The sequence below is a fragment of the Mandrillus leucophaeus genome, unplaced genomic scaffold, assembly GCF_000951045.1.
Source record: "Mandrillus leucophaeus isolate KB7577 unplaced genomic scaffold, Mleu.le_1.0 Scaffold41, whole genome shotgun sequence".
Taxonomy (NCBI): domain Eukaryota; kingdom Metazoa; phylum Chordata; class Mammalia; order Primates; family Cercopithecidae; genus Mandrillus; species Mandrillus leucophaeus.
The window spans coordinates 3,632,177-3,650,673 of NW_012104365.1; the positions used below are offsets into that span (position 1 = coordinate 3,632,177).

An 18,497-nucleotide genomic window follows, 5' to 3' on the forward strand; every position below is an offset into this window, starting at 1 on the left:
GGTTCTAGAGGCTCTCCCTAGTCAATCACTCGTACGAGAATCCCTGTCTTGGGCTCTGTTTACAGGGACCCCAACCCGAGACACAGGGGTCCAGAGGTCCACGTGGGCCTCTCTGTGGCTGAGGTCCGGCCCTGAGCGCTGCAGTCAGGTCGCCCCCCAGTCCGCTCTCTCCTGCCGGGCTCTGTGTTAAGTGCTCCCCAGACAGCACCAGGTTAGGCAGAGGCTTGCACTTGCTGCACCTGCAAACTCCGACTGTCCCGAGCAGAGGGACCCGGCCAGAAGGACCCTGGCTGCTCACAGGCTGGAGGGGAAGGCCGGACAGTTGGGTGACCCCAGGGCTCTGGGTCTTGACCGGGCTCTGGCATTGCAAGGAAGGGCCCACGCTGGACTCATGCTTGACTCCGGATCCACATTGGTGAGAGAAGCTGATCGACGCAGCTTAGCTCCTGGGCCTGCCCATCGGCTACAGGGAGGGTGAGGCACCTCGGTTGTATTCCCAGGACCACTCACCATGGGAGAACAATGACGCCCCCGGAGAAAACTAGGCCTTTGTTTCCAGCAGAGCCACCACCGCCAAAAATTCAGGAGGTGCCTCTCTCTGTTAATTTGATGCAACCTGAAGGGCATTTTTGAGAAGGAGCTAATTCACGATTCCCCACCGGGCAAATCTGTGAGAACATATTCATGCCTTTTATTAGCATTCATATGACTTTGAGGGGCTTTTTATCATTGCTAAAACTCAAAGTGTGTGTGAACAGTTCCGTAGGAAGGTGTCAATGTCACACAACAAATGACCTCTCACATCACATCCCGGGCTTTTCTGCTCATTACAAGAACCTAATTGAAAGTAATCGAAGGCTGAATTTCATCATGCATGAAAAGTATTTCAGAAAATGCAAGAAATACAAACATCTTCAAGCCTCTTAAGTAATGTTCAAGAATCAAGGAAGAGTAGGGGGGAAAACAAGTAAGAACACTTACCCAGCCCCACATTTGTCCCATTTATTGTATGAAAACAGGTTTCACGTCGCAGAATCTTGCTGGTTATCCAGCACCGTGGCAAGGGCTTTGGAATTACACTTTGCATCAACCTAGAAGAATCTCACACAGCACAGGGTTATAATTTTATAATCACTTTCCATTGAAGTGAAGTTCTAGTCCAGGACCTTGGAGAGAGACTTTTAAAAGTGTGAGTGGGGGGGCCTGGCACACTGGCCCATGCCTGTAATCCCAGCACTTTGGGAGGCTGGGGCAGGAAGGTTATGTGAGGCCAAGAGTTTGAGACCAGACTGGCCAACATAGTGAAACCCTATCTCTACAACAAATTTAAAAATTGGCCAGGCGTGGTGGTACACACTCTGGGCCTAGGTACTCAGGAGGCTGACCTGGGAGGATCACTTCAGCCCAGGAGTTCAAGGCTGCAGTGAGTCGTGATCATGCCACTGCACTCCAGCCTGGGCAACAGAGCAAGACCCTGTCTCAAAAAAATAGGGATTCACTTATCACTGGCATCCCCCAAAGCTTCATCTGTAGAGCTGGTTGGGGTGAGAGAAGGGGCCAGGATGGTCGTCTGCTGTGGAGCGTCCAGGGGCCCTGAGAAGACACTCGGACCCTGTGGATGGCAGGGAGGGAAATATTCTGCCCACAGGGAGGGAAATATTCTGCCCCCTTCCTGCTCTCAGAGGCTGCTTAGGCGGGCAACGAGACACTGAGACAGGAGCTGGGAACTCTGCCCGGGTCGTCATTTACTCATGAACCTTCATCACGTCCCTCAGCCTCTCTGGGCCTCCGTCGCTCCGTCTTCAGAATGGGCCGGGTGAGACGGTCAGGTGGGGCTGGCGCACTGGGATTTTTTTCAATGGTCCCTTAAGGAATTCCAGGGGTAGGGGGTGGAGGTTCCTGGGTCTCCTTTCTGTGCCTGCTTCAGGGCGAATGAGGAGGCTTCTGAAGCTGTGGTAAGGACACATAAGTCTGGGAACTGTGATTTGCCCTAAGGAGCCCAGGACAGACACAGTGAGAAGCAGGCTGAGAACCAACCTTGGGAAGCCTCAGTGACGCCATGGTGAGGGGAGAACGGAGCACCCCCCGTGGGTCTGTCCCTCCCCAATCCTCCCCAGCCTCCAGGAGCCTGCTTCCTCCTCTTCCTTGTGCTCTGGGACCCATGTATCATCCAGGCCGGCCCTCTGCAGGTTGCTGGGTCGGCCACACCTCTCTTCCTCCCTCCTGTCTCCCTTCTCTGTGGCCTCCCTTCCTGTTCATTTTCCCTGGTGCAGAGGCTCCCACATTCTCTCCAATCACTCCCCAAGCCCTCACCTCCATCCCCACCTTTCTCTGCCTGCTCACTGTCTCTTCCTCTGGGTCTCGGGGTGGCCCTTTCTGCTCCGGGGAGGCCTGCCTAGGGCCAGGACAGCCTTGGTTTTCCCTATGCAGCTGAGTGACCAGGACAGTCTACCTGCCTGTCTGCCTGTCTGCCTGTCTGCCCTGCCCCCTGGGCTGCCTTCCTTGTTTCACTTGTTTGTCCAGGAACTGCTGGGCCCTACCTACCAACAGGCCATCCCTGGGGACCAGCAGCCACGTGTGTGTTCCTAGGGCCTGGAGAAGGGTGTGGAGAGGAAGGCAGGAGGTAGGGATGTAGGGAGGCCCCAGCTGTGCAATGCAGGCAGAACAGACAGAAACCCTGAGAAAACCCTGATGTTGTCGGCAAGAAAACCAAGAAGCTCAAGCGGGAGCATGGGCCAGGGCCATGGGGAAGCTACAGGTGCAAATGGGCGAGTCGCCTTCTTCCCTCCAGGCTCCTATGAGACTCAGAAAGAAAATGGCCTCTCTCAGCTGGGCGTGGTCTCACACCTGTAATCCCAGTACTTTGGGAGGCTGAGGTGAGCAGATCACCTGAGGTTGGGCAGCTCAAGACCAGCCTGGGCAACATGGTGAAACCCCATCTCTACTAAAAATACAAAAATTAGTTGCGTGTGGTGGGTGGGGGATGGTGCCTGTAGTCCCAGCTACTTGGGAGGCTGAGGCAGGAGAATCACTTGAACCCAGGAGGTGGAGGTTGCAGTGAACCAAGATCGCACTACTGCACTCCAGCCTGGGTGACAGAGTGAGACCCTGTCAGGGAGGGAGGGAGGGAAGGAGGAAGGGAGGGAAGGAGGAAGGGAGGAAGGAAAGAAAAGAAAGGAAAGAAAGAAAAAGAGAGAGAGAGAGAGAGAAGAGAAGAAAGGAAAAGAAAAGAAAAGAAATTGCCTGTCTCAGCAGGCCAAGTGCAAGTCCGCCTGCCTGACTCCTGTGCCTTCGGGATGGGGCAGGACGGCCACGGCACCTGCTGACACCATCCGGAGCTTTTACTCGATAGAGAGGGGAACTGCTCCAGGCAGGTCAGAACCCCCAACAGGCTGCAAAGGCGAGGGCCTGCGATCTGTTTTCCTGGAAACATCTCTGGGCTTGATATCACAGAAGGAGAAAGCGGAAACACTTCGCTGAAGAATTACATCCTGCTGGAAGAACTTGATCCAGAAGATTTTAAAAGCATCTTTAAAATGCTGGGACAGGAAGCAAGGGAGGCTTGATGAGTGGCAGGGCAAAGCCCATGGCACCCCTTCCCATTCTGAAAGGATATCCCACCGGCTATGTGTTGGGGAGTGTGTGTGTGTGCATGAGTATTATGTTCTGTGTGTGTGTATCCGTGCGTATGTATATTTGTGTTTGTGTATGTTTGTATGTGTATTGACTGTGTGTGTGTGGTGTGTGTGTATGGGTGCACTGTGCATGTGTGTGCATGTATGTGTGTTGAGTGTGTGTGTATGTGTATTGTGTGTTATGTGTGCATGTGTTTGTATGTGTGTATTTGTGTTTGTGTGTATGTACTTGTGTACGTGTATCGCGTGTGTGCATATGTGCGTGTGTGTGGCGTTTGTGTGTTTGTGTATGTTTGTGTATTGAGTGTATGTTGTGTGTTGTGTGTGTGTACTGTGTATGCATGTCTGTGTTTGTCATGTGTACATGTTGGTGTGTTTGTGTGCATAGTGTCTGTGTGTATTGTGTATTTGCGTGTTGTGTGTTTATGTATGTGTATTTAGTGTGTTTGTGTTGTGTGTACATGTATGTGTATAGTATATTTATGTGTTGTGTGTGCATGTGTGTGCATGTATGTGTGTTGTGTGTAAGCATGTGTGTTTGTGTGTATTATGTGTTTGTGTACGTGTGTTGTGTGCGTATGTATGTGCACATGTATGTGTGTTTGTGTATGGGTGTATTGTGTGCTTGTGTGGTGTGTATGTGTGTAGTGTGTGTGTGTGTGTGACTCACTGACTCATTCTGACCCTGACTTTCTCCAAGGCCTTCCTTGCCCAGTGCCCCGAGGGGTCTCCCAGACCTTTCTCTCCCCGGCAGTCCTTATCCTGATGTACAACAACAACCTGAGGGGGTGTCACTTGTGGGAAAAGCCCTAATTCTGAGAGTGCCCGTGTTCGTCTGTGAGCTGACGAGAGAGACCTTCCCGACCGTGCACGTGCTCGGGGACAGCTCTGGCTGGCAGGAGGCCCTGGTGCAGGGGCCTTCCGGATGGGTGGGTCTCTCCCTCCCCTGGAATCTGGGTGTAACTCCCCAGCTTCCGCCCTTGAAAGCTTAGGGACTCCACCTCCAAGGTGTCTGCGATTCAAAACCACACAGGGTGACTTTTCTCCAGTTTCAAGTTCATTTGAAATCAGGCAAATCCTCCTCCCCGGGGGAGACTCTGCCAGAACTTTCCGTGTCATCCGGCCATTTCTGAGGACGAGAACCAGCCTTCGAAGCAGAAGGCCCTGGGTGAACGCTATCGCGGAGCCCGTAGTTATTTTAATGTAGACATCACTTTAAACTAACCTTTCACCATCTGTTCTGTCCTCTAATGACAAATGCGGAAGCGCGTGGGTCTCCGCGGCATCCTAAGGCGATCGGCGCGGCGGAGGCCCGTCTGTGCTCTCTCTTCACGGCCCATCGTGGGCTTCTGCGGTGTCTGTCTCATTTGCCAGACACAAATCAAGGGGAAAACTGCTCTCCCCTGATCTGGTGGATTCACTCGCACAGTATTTCTTCTTAATATGGTAAATTGTGGGAGAATTCAGAGCATTTTGAGAGCCGATGCTCAGAGCCCCTAGACACACACCACACCACCCGCAGCCGCTCGCTGCCCGCCGTATTTCAGAGGCCGCCAAACGGGCCTGGAGAATAAGCAAATGTGGCCTGATGGCCAAAACGTAATGAGTCTTCCTTGAAAACAAAATTCTCTTTAAATAGGTGGTGGATTTTTTTCTCCTCATTAAATTTCCCTGTGGAAGAGGGATTGGTCCGTCCAAGCTAGCAATAGTACACAGTGAATCTGTAATCCATCCTTCCGACTGCTGCAGGCCCCAGCCCTCACGCCTACAATCCATCCTTGCCTCCCCGTCCCTTGCCTCCAGAAGACCGGACCTGGCTCCGTGTGTTCTCCTCAGCCCAGTGCCACTCAGCCACTCGAGGGCCTACTGTGTGCTCCGAGTGCCCTTCTCCTAACCCAAAGCCAAAGCAGCGTCCATACCCATCAGCCCTCGGAGAAGCGCCGGGCTCCAGGACGGCAGGACTGGTGGGCTCCGTACTCCACCTCAGCTGTCTGCTCTCCTGGGAATGTGTTCTCTTAACCTTTCTCCCACCCCAAGGGACAAGTCGTTGGAGGGGACAGGAAGGGGCGTTCCTCCTCTCTGTCTAGACGTTGCCCCATATACCCTGGTGACCAAACTTGGTGAAAACTCTCCATGGGTGGAGAAGAGATGGGCCTTGCCCATGGAAGGCCTGCAGGAACACCGTTGCTGGTGGCCTTGGGCAGTAGAGGGAGGGGTGATTATGGCTTCGTGGGAAGCTTTTCCCGTCGACCGCTGAGGGGCCCAAACCCGCCCTTCCCTCGGTCGCTGTCTCGGAAGCCCTGCTTGGTGTGTGCGGCTCAGGGCAGAGCCCGGAAAGGGCCCTACCTGATCATGAAAGTAAGGAGGTGCCTTGCGGGGGCGGAACAAAGATGCTCCTCACGGCCTGCGGGTGTGTGCACATGTGCACAGGAGTGTGTGTATGTGTGCACGCACATGTGCACAGGAGTGTGTGTGAGTGTGTGCGCATGCATGCACACACCACGGGCCTGCAGGCCTCCTCTCCTGGCGGTGTCTCCCAGCACATGAGCAGCCCCCCATTGGCACTGACCCCCATGGCGCCTTTATGATGGAAACAGCATCTCCCTCTTCCTATACGGAAAACAGCTTTTTTGCTATTACGACATGAGACAGTCTTGGGGTGGCCGTTGTGCCGGGCACCGCGCTTCTGCACATAGGAACAGCTCTGGTGTGCAAATGCTAAATGCTGGTTTTAGAAAGATGTTCTCCATCAGGCTGAATTCTCTACAAATTGGAGTTTTTCCAGGGGATGACTTGCTTTCTTTGATACGAATTAAGCTGGAAGGGATACTCTATCAAACATGCTTTGAGCCTCTCCGAAGGCTCGCCTATGATTGTCATCGTGCTGCAGAGATGAGATGCCTGGTGAGAAGCCAGCCCTCTGTCTCTGAGATAAGTGCTACTCAGGCACGATGAAGCAGGCTTGGAAGTCGCTGCTGCATCCGCTCGCTGGCATCTGCTGGGTGTGACACCGAGGCCACACGTGGGGTGGTTGCAGTGGTCACACTGTGTGTCATCAGAATTCAGAATGCATCTGCACTTCAAGGTCTGCAAGCTTCGTAAAACCGAGGGGGCTGCTTTTTCTCTCTCGTTCTCTGCTCTGGAAAAGTTTCAGGAAATTCCAGGGCAAGCTGACCTGTCTTGAGCTCTTTTAAGAGGAATTTTCTGAAGTCATACGGTATCTCCAGGTGTGTGTTCTCTGCTAGTCAAGTTTAAAATTGTATATTTTCTCAAAAAATAATCAATTTCATAACAATTTTCACCTGTGCTTGCATAACATATAGCAAAGAAAATGCTTTAAAAAAAAAATCTTATCTTTTTTCTCTGACGTTTATCAAAGACGCAGCAGTTTCCTGAGGACTTTTCACCTAACTACAGCTCTGGAATCTATCGTTGTCCGGATTTTTCTGTCTTCAGATTCTTTCTGTGTCATATCTATTGATGACTTTGGTGTCTGCTGCTTCCTGCTTTCTCGTTCCTTTCCTTGTGGGGTTGAGCGCTTGGTTCATTGGCTGTAATTCCATTTTGATTATGAAAACATTCAAGGTTATGGGTTTGCAGGGACTCAATCTCTGGGTTTCACTGTATCACAGTCACGTAGTTATGTTATTATTAAACAAAAGAAATATTTTTAAAAGCCTCTAAAAATAACTTTGGTTCCTGTTGACCCAATGGTTATTTTGCAGTGTCATTCAGGTTTCTAAAAGGTCTTTTTTCAGTTTTATTATTAACTTTTAATTGCATCATTTCAGTTGAAGGTCCTAGTCAGGCCGAATGCGGCAGCTCACACCTGTAATCCCAGCGCTTTGGGAGGATCCCAGGTGGGAGGATCGCTTAAAGCCAGAAGTTTGAGACCAGCCTGGGAAACCTAGTGAGACCTTGTCTGTACAAAAGAATTTCAGAATTTAGCCGGGCGTGGTTGCCGCCACCTGTAGTCCCAGCTGCTCCGGGCTGAGGTGGGAGGATGGCTTGGGCACAGGAGGTCAAGGCTGCAGTGAGCTATGATTGCCCCACTGCACTCCAGCCTGGGTGACAGAGTGAGACCTGTCTCTAAAAAAAAAAAAAAAGTCCTGTTCCATTTTGTTTTGGGGGTATTTTGGGGGGTTTTCACTGCGGCCCACTGTATTATGAAATGTGATGGTCCTGTGGACTTTGAGAAAAAAAGTCGTGTGGTCTAAAGACATGCTCAAAGTTGAATGCAAATCCATTCACTCCACCTTCTCGATTTCACCTTTCAAATCCCCGTGGCCTCTCGCACTTCCCTGAGGGACCCCCAGGCTCTGGGAAGTGCCACTCACCTGTGGTGGGCTGGTGACCACCAAGTCCCCCTCCCCATTACAGGAGGTTTCGCCTCAATGGAGCGAAAGACGTGCATCTTGTTTTTAATGCTACCAGGGTCCTTTCTGTTTCTCCAAAACTTGTGTGAATCTCACTCTCTGCTCAAAAACAAAATGAAGCCTTTGCCTAACCCTTCCCCATCCCAAGTAAAACTCAAGAGTTTCATGTCTGCCTGTGTCGTTCCATTTCCTCCCCCAGTTAGCGGCCTCTTCTAGCTTCCTTTGGACTTGGGGCCCAGATAACCATCATTAAATTGTTTTCTAAACAATTAGAAAGGCTGGGGCACACATGCATTGGGTCCTAGTCTTTTCTCTCACTGTGGAGGTTGCTCATTTTCTTGCCTTTGTCTCATCCTGGGTTTGACGTCAGAACATGAGGCCATTTTACACCATCATTTCCATTGTTTTCACCTGTGCTGCGGATGTCTGCCAGGCGTCCCGCGTTCTCGGTGTGTTTGCTGAACTCGGAATATTAGACCTGCACTTCCCTATTACTGACGGGCCCTGGACCTGCCGTCGGCAGCTCTCAGTAAAACCCTGACCGTCGATCATCCTTCCAGTTCCCAAAGTGGACGAAAGATCAGCTGTGGTCCCCATCGTACCTCAAAATGGTCGAGCTCGAGGAACTCATGGGAGGGGATGAACGTCAGAGGTAGGGCCCCGGGCCTCACCTCACCACAGTCTGACCTCTTCTCGCTGTGCTCCTGCCTTTCAGATCCGGTCCGACAAAGACAATGACATCCCCATCCGGTACAGCATCACGGGAGTGGGCGCCGACCAGCCCCCCATGGAGGTCTTCAGCATTGACTCCATGTCCGGCCGGATGTACGTCACGCGGCCCATGGACCGGGAGGAGCATGCCTCTTACCACGTGAGTGTCCACACCCAGGTGGGAACCGGGCCCTGGGGTGGCGATCTCAGCCCCACCAGGCCTTGGCAGGTGCCCCCAGCTGGGCCATGCCTGTCCTAATTCTATAGGTAGCGCTCCAACTTTGACCTGGAGCAGAATCCTGGGAAGCTGGGGAAAGTCTAGGTTGCTGGGCACTGTCCCCCGTCTCTCCAGGGTGGGCCCAGGGCAGACCTGGGAAACTGCATTTCACACACTCCCCAGGATGCAAGTCAGGCCTGGGCCCACACTGGGAGAACCACTGGTCTAGAAGGCCTCCATCCAGCTGGTCTGCTTTGGACGGCTCTGTGGGGCAGGGAGTCAGGGAGCTGCAATGCTCCCTCGGGGCCCCTCATGCTGCCCTTGGCCCCTTTCTCTGAAGCACGGTCCATTGTCCCTCCCACCCTCTCCAGGCTGGGACATGCGTCCTGCAGGCTTTTCATTTCCTCTGACATCTCTCGCAGCAGCAAGAGCCTCTGAAAGGAGAACCGCGCTGGTTCCCTGTCGCGGGCTGTGCACGGAAAGAGATGGGGCTGCGGCCTCAGCTTCCGGGGGGCGGGCCTTCTCCTCCCAGGCCGAACTGACCCTGGCTGAGAGGAGGGGGCCTGGGCCGCGGTGAAAGCAGCGACAGGTGCACATCCCTCCACCTCAGGGTCCAGGGCTGTCCATCGTGTGTAGGTGAAGGCTGCACCAGCAGCGCAGAACAGGCTGGAGCCAGATCGCGAGGGTCACACCCAGACCTGCCCCTGGCCAGGTGTGAGCTCTTGGGCAAATGATGTCGCCTCTCCTGGCCTCAGTCCCTGTTCCTCCTCATGGGCTTGTTCTGAGGACTGCAGGGTTAACCCGGGTGAGGCGTTCAGCACAAGCCCGTGCTGTCAGGGCCGTGTGCTCCTCTGTAGTAACTCGGGAACAACTATGAAAGACTCAGCCCTGCCTGGCAGTGTCACCTTGCTCAGCTCTACCTTCGCTGGGCTTCAGCCAGTGGCACCGAACAGGGCCCAACCCTGCAGCTTCTCACGTCTGCAGCTATTTGTTTTGGGGTTCGTTCTTTCCATCTCACTCTAGAAGGAGGCTGCACAGGGGCAGGGATCCTCCAGCTTGTCCATGGCAGATCTCAGGGCCAAGAACAGAACCTGGCCTTCGGGGGACTCACTAAGCATTCAGAGAAGGGAGGGTGTTGATGGGAGAAGGTCGGTTTAGCTGTTTGGCCACAGGGGCCTCCCTGACAGCCCCTGAGGCACCGTCTGAAGCAGGGGCGGAGCTGGATGGATCCTGGGGAGCCCACTTGGGAGGTGGCTGCCCTCACCCCCATCTGCACTGGGGCCTTATCAGTCCCTCACGGCTGCCTCCTGGGAAGGCTCACACCTTGGCTAGGTGCTGGGGAGACCTGTTTGACAGTGCCTGGGCCTCATGTGCTGGGCCCTCCAGGAGTGGCCGGGGCAGAACCACAGAACCAACCAGAGACTCCAGCTGATGCCCACAGACTGTGCAGCAAGCGAGTGGCCCTCAGCATGGCTGCTGGCTCCCACAACGGGCTTTGGGCTGCCGTCAACACGCGTCTACAACAGGCTCAGGAATCGGAACTCAACAGCCCTTACTGCCAAGAAATAGCTACAGACCAAGGACTTAGGGAGAGACACAGACACATGCACACAGAGACAGAGAGGGAGACAGAGACACAGAGAGAGACATAGGAGACAGAGAAGAGACACAGGAAATACAGAGACGGAGACCTAGAGACAGGAATGGAGAGACTGACCGTGAGAGACATACAGAGACAGAGACCTAGAGACAGGAATGGAGAGACTGACCGTGAGAGACAGATTCAGAGACAGAGACTTGACTCCAGCCTTTGCCAGATCTCGATGTGGGGCAGGGGAGCCAGTCCTTCAGCTCTGTGAATTCCTGACACGTGTTTCTGTCTTGTTTTTTTAACCAAGGCAGACTTGGAGCTGGGTCAGCCCACTTCTCCCTGGTGTGGCATCGCAGATGCAGCCTGTGGGTGCTGGCTGGGGCATCTGAGGGGCACCAGGAGTGCTGTAGGGCTACCAGGTGCCTGTTGCAGGAGGACTCAGGGCCCAGCGCTTGCTGAATGCACAGTGATTCCTGGGTGACCTGCACCAGCAGGAGGCCTCCTCCTTCCATTTCATCTTGTAATTCCTCCTGGAAATCTGGAGCTCAGAGCTGGCCCTCCCTGCAGCATCCCCGATGAGCTGTGTCTCCTCCGTGGATTCTCACCAGAGGCAGCCTTGGCATTCCCACCGACTCCCCAGAAAAGGTTTCAGGGCTCAGCTACCTCTGCACACAGCACGGCTAGGGGACAGGGACCTCCAGGGCCACCGCTGGACAGTGCCCCCTCCATGCACCTTGAAGCCTAAGGCACAGCCTGCAACCCAACCTGGGAGCTCTGCCCACAGCAGGGGTCCAGGTGTGCAGGGCCAGAGGTTGGAATGGGCACTGCGGGGATCTGGGTCACCCACCCCTCTGTGATTCATTCCCAAGGTCCTCCTCTCATGCACAGGTAGAAATTTTCTACCCACCATGTGCAGAGACAGTAGCTGGCACTGGGGAGGAATCCAGCGCCCCCACCATCTCCTGCCATGCCATGCAAACACACTGTGTAAACATGTGGTGCAAACACGCTGTGTAAACATGTGGTGCAAACATACTGTGTGAACATATGGTGCAAACATGCTGTGTTAGCCCTTTCGTATTGCTGTAAAGAAATACCTGAGGCTGTGTAATATAGAGAGAAAAGAGGTTTATTTGACTCATGGTTCTGCAAGCTGTACAGGAAGTGTGGCCCCAGCATCTGCTTCTGGGGAGGCCTCAGGAAGCTTCCACTCATGGGAGAAAGCGAAGGGGAGCAGACGTCCCACATGGCAGGAGTAAGAGAGAGAGAGGGACGGAGGTGCCAAGCTCTTTAAACAACGAGCCCTGGAGTGCACTCAGGGCAGGAACTCATACATTACCACGAGGGATCCACCCCCATGACCCAAACACCTCCCACCAGGCCCACCTCCAACACTGGAGGGCACATTTCAACATGAGATCTGGAGGGGACAGAACATCCAAACCACCGCACACATCTCCATTCATCTGTTTATTCTTTCTGCCTGATGCATATGCAGAGCCTTGCTCAGCACCAGCCTCTACCCAGGAAAGGTAGATGGTCCTGCAGCAAACCCCCAGAAAGATGGGGGTCACAGGCTGGTGGGGACCAGGAGCCTGGGTCCCACACCTGCAGGGGAAGCTGAGGTGCCCCCGAAGACTCCTGTCCCTCACCACGGATGCCCTGAGGCCCCCCGCACTCCCCACCTGAGCTGGCTGTGGAGGAAGATGAGGGAGCCCAGGCAGGGGGTGGGGGGAGCTGCTAGTGAAAAGTCAGACCCACCTGTCCCAGCACCCTCGTGGCTTGTCACTGTGCAGACACTTCTGCACACGTGTTCCCTTCCCTTCTTTTGTTTTTCTTTTGTTTGTTTTTTGAGACAGGGTCTCGCTCTGTCACTCAGGCTGGAATGCAGTGGCACAATCTCAGCTCACTGCAGCTTCAACCTCCCAGGCTCAAGCAATCCTCCCACCTCAGCCTCCCAAGTAGCTGGGATTTTTTTATTTTTTTATTTTTTGAGACAGAGTCTCACTTCGTCAGCCAGGCTGGAGTGCAGTGGTACTATCTCGGCTCACTGCAACCTCCACCTCACAGGTTCAAGCGATTCTCCTGCCTCCGCCTCCCAGGTAGCTGGAACTACAGGCACCTGCTACCACACCCAGCTAATTTTTCTGTATTTTTAGTAGAGACGGGGTTTTGCCATGTTAACCAGGCTGGTCTCCAACTATGCCTCCCAAAGTGCTGGGATTGCAGGCGTGAGCCACCGGCCCATGTTCCTGTCTGTTTCCTGCCTCAGCCCTGAGGCTTCGTGGTTTTCTCCCCGCTTTGAAGATGAGAAATGCAGTCATCCCACATTGCCAGCGTCTCTCAGTGCCTCCTGCACACCAGGTTCTAGGAGCAAGCTCGTGGAGATCATCAGTTTTTATCATCCTCATTTCCCATTTTCAAGGTGAAGAATGGTGAGCCCTGAGATTTGGCCAGGCTCCAGCCTCCTCACCCTTGTAGGGACGACAGAGTCAGCAGGAGATGCAGGGCCCAGACTGGAGAAGAAACTGCATCATCTGCCAAATTCTGGAATGAAGCCCTCGAGTTCCACGTGTAGCTAATCTCTGTCTTACCGAGATGGAGGCCTTGGGGATGCCCGGCTTTCCTGCCCTTCCCTGGAGAAGGAAGCCCCTCCCTGCAGGCATCGCAGTCCTCATCAGACTCCATTGTGAATCCAACTCTGGATTTCCACCTTGTAGGATGCTCACCAGGGTCTTTGAGGGCAGCTGTGCCAGCCAGCAGGGGCGTGTTAGTTCTCTGCACTGTGTAACACATCGGCACAAACTTAGTGGCTGAAACCACACCCTATGAGTTCACCGTGCTATAGGTCAGAAGTCAAGATGGGCTTGGCTTGTGTTTCTGCTCAGGGTCTCACCAGGCCAAAATCAAAGCGCCAGCCAGTCTGGGCACTCCCCCAGCCCTGGGGAGGACCTGCTTCCAGGCTCACTGGGGCTGCAGCAGGTCCAGATCCTTGTGGTTGCAGGACTGAGGTCTCCATGTCCTTGCCGGCTGTTCGGGGGGCCACAGCCACCCCCTGAAGGGCACCTGCATCCCCGGCACGTGTCCCCTCCACTGTCACCCAGCGAGGTGCATAGGATGCCCACATGCCCCTCTCTCCTGCCTCCAGCTGGGGAACGCTCAGCTTTCGAAGGCCCGTGTGGTTGGATGGCGCCTACCCAGCCCTGTCTTAAGGTCAAAAACGTAGCCCAGTGGGGAGGGAACACATCTGTCTTCACATCTGGGACCAGTGCCTGACATCCTTGGGGCCATCTTAGAGTTCTTCTTGCCTCCCCAGTGTCCTTGGATCCTGTTCCATTTTCCACCCAGCTCTGTGGGCTGAGGGTGGGGAGGACGCGTCGCCAGCCTGAGTATGCTGAAGACTGTGACACATGGCACCCTGAAGCCAACCTGTAAACATTCAAACACACAACACGCACGAGTGCTCACTGCTGGCTTTGCAGGGCGATGCTCCAGAAGATTCCTTGAAGGATTCCATCGGTTGGACACACTAGCTCACCCAGCCACATGCTGTCATCTTCCGAAAGAAGTTTTCTCAGCTTCCTGAGCCTCAGTTTCCTCCTCTGTAAGATAGGGACCAAGACAATGCCAATCTCACAGATTCTGATGGAAACTGGAGTTAGCGTGTATCAGGTTCTTATAGCACTGCCTGGCCCTGAGCAAACACACCGTGCGTGTTGGCTGCCGATGTCACCGATGAAGAAAGTCTCCAACACCTGCACCCCTCGGCCACTTCCAAGGGCCCCCATGGACTCTTCCCCGTTCCATACTCTTTGGAGGGAACCTGCACCCACAATTAAGATACGAAGAAGAGGCCAGGCGCGGTGGCTCAAGCCTGTAATCCCAGCACTTTGGGAGGCTGAGGTGGGCGGATCACGAGGTCAGAAGATCGAGACCATCCTGGCTAACACGGTGAAACCCCATCTCTACTAAAAATGCAAAAAAATAGCCGGGCCTGGTGGCAGGCGCCTGCAGTTCCAGCTACTCAGGAGGCTGAGGCAGGAGAATGGCGAGAGCCCGGGAGGCGGAGCTTGCAGTGAGCCGAGATCGCACCTCTGCACTCCAGCCTGGGCGACAGAGCGAGACTCCGTCTCAAAAAAAAAGATACAAAGACGAGAGAACAGCCAAGAGGCGGGAGAATTAGATCCCACATACATCTGGACATTCATCTGTCAACAGCCACATTTCCCCCAAGCGGCTTCCCAGCCCGAGGCCAGACCATACCCACATATTAATATTTTCTAATCTTGTCTCCCAGAACGAGGATAGAAAAATGTCCTATTCAAAATGTTGGAGGAAATGCGCTGTGCCTGACACTTGGATTTGCAGGTTGCAGAATGCTCGGAGGATTCCTCCACCCATGTTTGCCTGTTTCCTCCACTGCCACGGCGAGATCACGTCTCTCAGGCCCGCCCTGGGTGTGCCCAGCCTGAGAGATGGGCAGGGGAGATTTCCAACAGGAGCGTGGGACAAGGAGGACACAGGCCACGGGCAGAGGCCGTATTTCCTTGTTATCTGCACTCGCGCTGCTCCTGCTGCTCCAGATAGCACCTGGAACTGCTTTAGTTGGGAGATAATAACTTTAATTTTAGCTCAGAATTACTTTTTTCCCAAGGCCTTGTGACCTTTGGGCGTGTGGGAAGCGTGTCCTACAGCAGGACAGAGCTGCAAATGGCTCGGGGATGGAGGAGTCTGCCCGTGGCGGGGTGGGGGCAGCCGGATACGACAACCACACAGCACTTCAGGCTGTTTAAACAGGATACGTAAAGCTGACTCAGCGTGCGTGCGGTCACATCGCGCGTGGCAGTCTGCAGTTCCTCCAGGAGTCAGGCCTAGTCTGTCTCCTTACTACAGGACAGATTACCTCTTTGGGTAAAGCCAGCCTCTAGATCTTCCTTAAACATGCCACGTAGTGGGTAAAATTCCACTCTGGATTGTTGGAACCCAACCAAAACACTGGTGCGGGCATGGACACAGTCAGCTCCCGGGTTTCCCTGGGGCAGGCGTGGAATGCAGGGTCCACCCCGTTCCCCCGAGGTCGTGGGAGTGGGAGCGGCCATGTGAGGCAGGCCACCAAGGGGATGATGTGGAGACCCGTCCGGCATGGGGCTCCTCTCCCAGCCACCCTGGGCTTGATGACGTTTTGCTGCAAATACCTTGAGTGAGGTGTGTTGTGTCCAACTTCAAGCGTGATGTGGGGTTTTGGTAGAAAGATGTGAGCTGAGGACACCTCTGGGTGACCGTCCAGCTCTGGGTGGAGAGGCCTCAGACATAGCCTTTCCACTCTCCGGCAACCTCTCAGCAGCCCCCTTGCCTGCGGCAGTGCCCAGCCTCTCCGTGTCCTCTGCCTTGGCCTGTTCTTGAGGTCTCAGCTCAAGCAGCCCCTCCTCTGAGAGGCCTCCCTGGCGGTCACCACACCCACTGATGGCTTCTTCTCTCCCTGGTGTCCATTGTCCGTCGGATGGAAGCTCCAGGGCAGCCACACTGCCTTCAGTGCACAGTAATCTAGGGTCCAGCCCAGCACCTGGCATTGCAGGCCCTTGATGGGCATCTGCAGAACAAATGAATGAAAGAACAAATCCAGAACTTAAGGGGTGACTCTGAGAAGCTCCTGCAGAACCTTCCAGTCCAGGTTCAGCTCTTCCCTTTTCACCTTGAAGGCGGTTCCTGTGACATTCCCGGGAGCTCCACACTGGCCTCCCAGCCCCGCCTCTGCATGGATCCCCCGACCACCCATGTTCCCCTGCTGTGTCCAAGAGCTGACAGGGCATGCAGACGCAGAGGAGCCTGGAACTTGTCCAGGCTGGACTCTCAGTGGACACCCAAATGGACCCAATTCCTAGCTCCAGCTCTGACCTCTCTGCACACCCTGGCCTGTCTCCTCCCCATCTCTCCTGGGGACTAACCTCACAGTAGTGGGAGTTAAGCCCCCTACCCAGTTAGGCACAAATGCCTTTTCTGTTGCCACTTTGGGTGGACATGACCCCATCCAAGGGACACCTGTCTTGCTCCAGACATCTGATCAGAACAGTCGGTGGCTCACAGAACAGTCGGACAGGCGTGGGAGGTCCTGGGTGGACCTGACCATGGGGTGTTGGGGGGTTATGCTGGCTTCCAGCTCTTCGCGTTTCTCCACTCTGCACTCTCCCGACCCCGTTTCTGCAGAGGAGAGAGCTGAGGCTCGGAGAATTGCACCACGTGCCCAAAGCCCCCCAGCCCCTATAGCTAACCTGCCTCTGCCATCAGCCTCCCACCCCAGCACCACAGGTCCTGGGCCGCTCTCAGCTGAGTGGGGGTGCCCACCCGCCACCGGGCCCTGATGTGTCTGTGCTGCTTTCCAGCTCCGAGCCCACGCTGTGGACATGAACGGCAACAAGGTGGAGAACCCCATCGACCTGTACATCTACGTCATCGACATGAATGACAACCGCCCCGAGTTCATCAACCAGGTCTACAACGGCTCCGTGGACGAGGGCTCCAAGCCAGGTGAGGCCTTTAGCGTTTGCTTGCTGGAGACCCTGTGGGCTCTGCGGGCACAGCACAGGCCCCGAGGGCTGGGGAGGGCTGCTCAGCCCCCACCACCAGGATGGTGCCACAGGACTTGGGTGCAAACACAGGCGTGCAGCAGGCGTCCACCAAAGCCCCTGTTCTCAAAGGCTTCAGGGTCAAGGGAGGTGCAGAGCACAGGGGAGAAGCAATTGCAGCCACAGCAGGGCCGACAGGCTGGGAAGGAAACCCGGGCACTGGGAGTCCTGGGACAGTGGTGGGCCCGGGCAGGCCCCTCTGTGGAGCTGGCGTGTGGGCTAGGAGTTGAAGCCTGAGGTGGAGCAGCTCCCGGAGTGGGGCTGGGGTGGGCTCCTGGGCAGGCGGAGAGGCTAGGGGAGCAAGGTACACATGCCAGGGCCCTGGGGAGGCAATGAGTCAGAGGACTGAGGCCACTGGAGACCTCCCGGCTACACGTAAGATTTGGTTCCAGTCAAAACGGGAAGCGAGAGAGGCCCAGACTCGCCCCGCAGAGGTGATCCCATGTGACTGAGGCCATCTGTTCCCCTCAGAGCTGACCTAAGAGCCTGTCCCCCGACACTTCACTCTGGCACAGGTGGCAGTGCCCGCTTTTTCATGTGTGGGACCCCAGCTGAGTGCGTCATGTCTTGCATCTCTGCCCTCTGTGACTGCCAAGAAGTGGGAGACCCCCACCAGCAGTGAGGAGGCTTAGGCCCTCAGTAATCGAGGGTCCAGCCCAGCACCTGGCATTGCAGGCCCTTGATGGGCATCTGCAGAACAAATGAATGAGTGAAAAACAAATCCAGTACTTAAGGGGTGACTCTGAGAAGCTCCTGCAGAACCTTCCAGCCTCAGGGCACACACGGGTTGGAACCTGGGTGTCCACATCCCCGCAGGGCTGGCACAGCCTCCACCTGCTCATCCAGATGCCGCAGGTGGCCCAGGTCTGTGGGTTAACAAACCCCAGGGGCCTTCTGTGGGGGGGGAGCAGCTCCCCACTGTGGCTGCCTCCTGCGTGGGGAGTGGAGAGGGGTCCTCTTCGGGACAAACCTTTGCCTGGCTTGGGTGGGGTGGGGGGAGGGGAGATCACTGAGGAGACCTCTGCTGGGGTTGCCCCTAAAGTACAAGACAGCAAGTAAATGTGAAGTTCAGAGAGACAGCAAAGCACTTTGAAGTGTGGCCCAAGCACCATGTAGGGCGGACTTGCACCAAGAGAGTAATCCTTGCTGATATGAACTGCGAGTTCAATGGGTGTCCTGTATTTTCATCAGCAGCCGCACCCCTGGCCAGTGCCCAGCAAGTGACGGCTTCCGGGCTCTACAGAAGTTGGCAGTGCTGGGCAAATGGGAGGCTGTTTCTGCATTGAAATCCGGAGCACATGGAGCCCAGAGCCAGGGCCAGCTCCCAGGGGCACGACACACCCC

General features: G+C 55.0%; 1 protein-coding gene across 2 annotated transcripts in view; it reads left to right on the forward strand.

Moving 5' to 3' along the window:
- Positions 1–18,497, forward strand: part of CDH4 (cadherin 4, type 1, R-cadherin (retinal)) — a 501,882-nt gene that overhangs the window by 399,659 nt on the left and 83,726 nt on the right. For both annotated transcript variants that reach the window (XM_011992340.1, XM_011992341.1), the window contains exons 4-5: positions 8,727–8,882; positions 16,911–17,055. In XM_011992340.1, the coding sequence (XP_011847730.1) occupies positions 8,727–8,882; positions 16,911–17,055 (301 nt within the window). The remainder of the gene's footprint in view (positions 1–8,726; positions 8,883–16,910; positions 17,056–18,497) is intronic.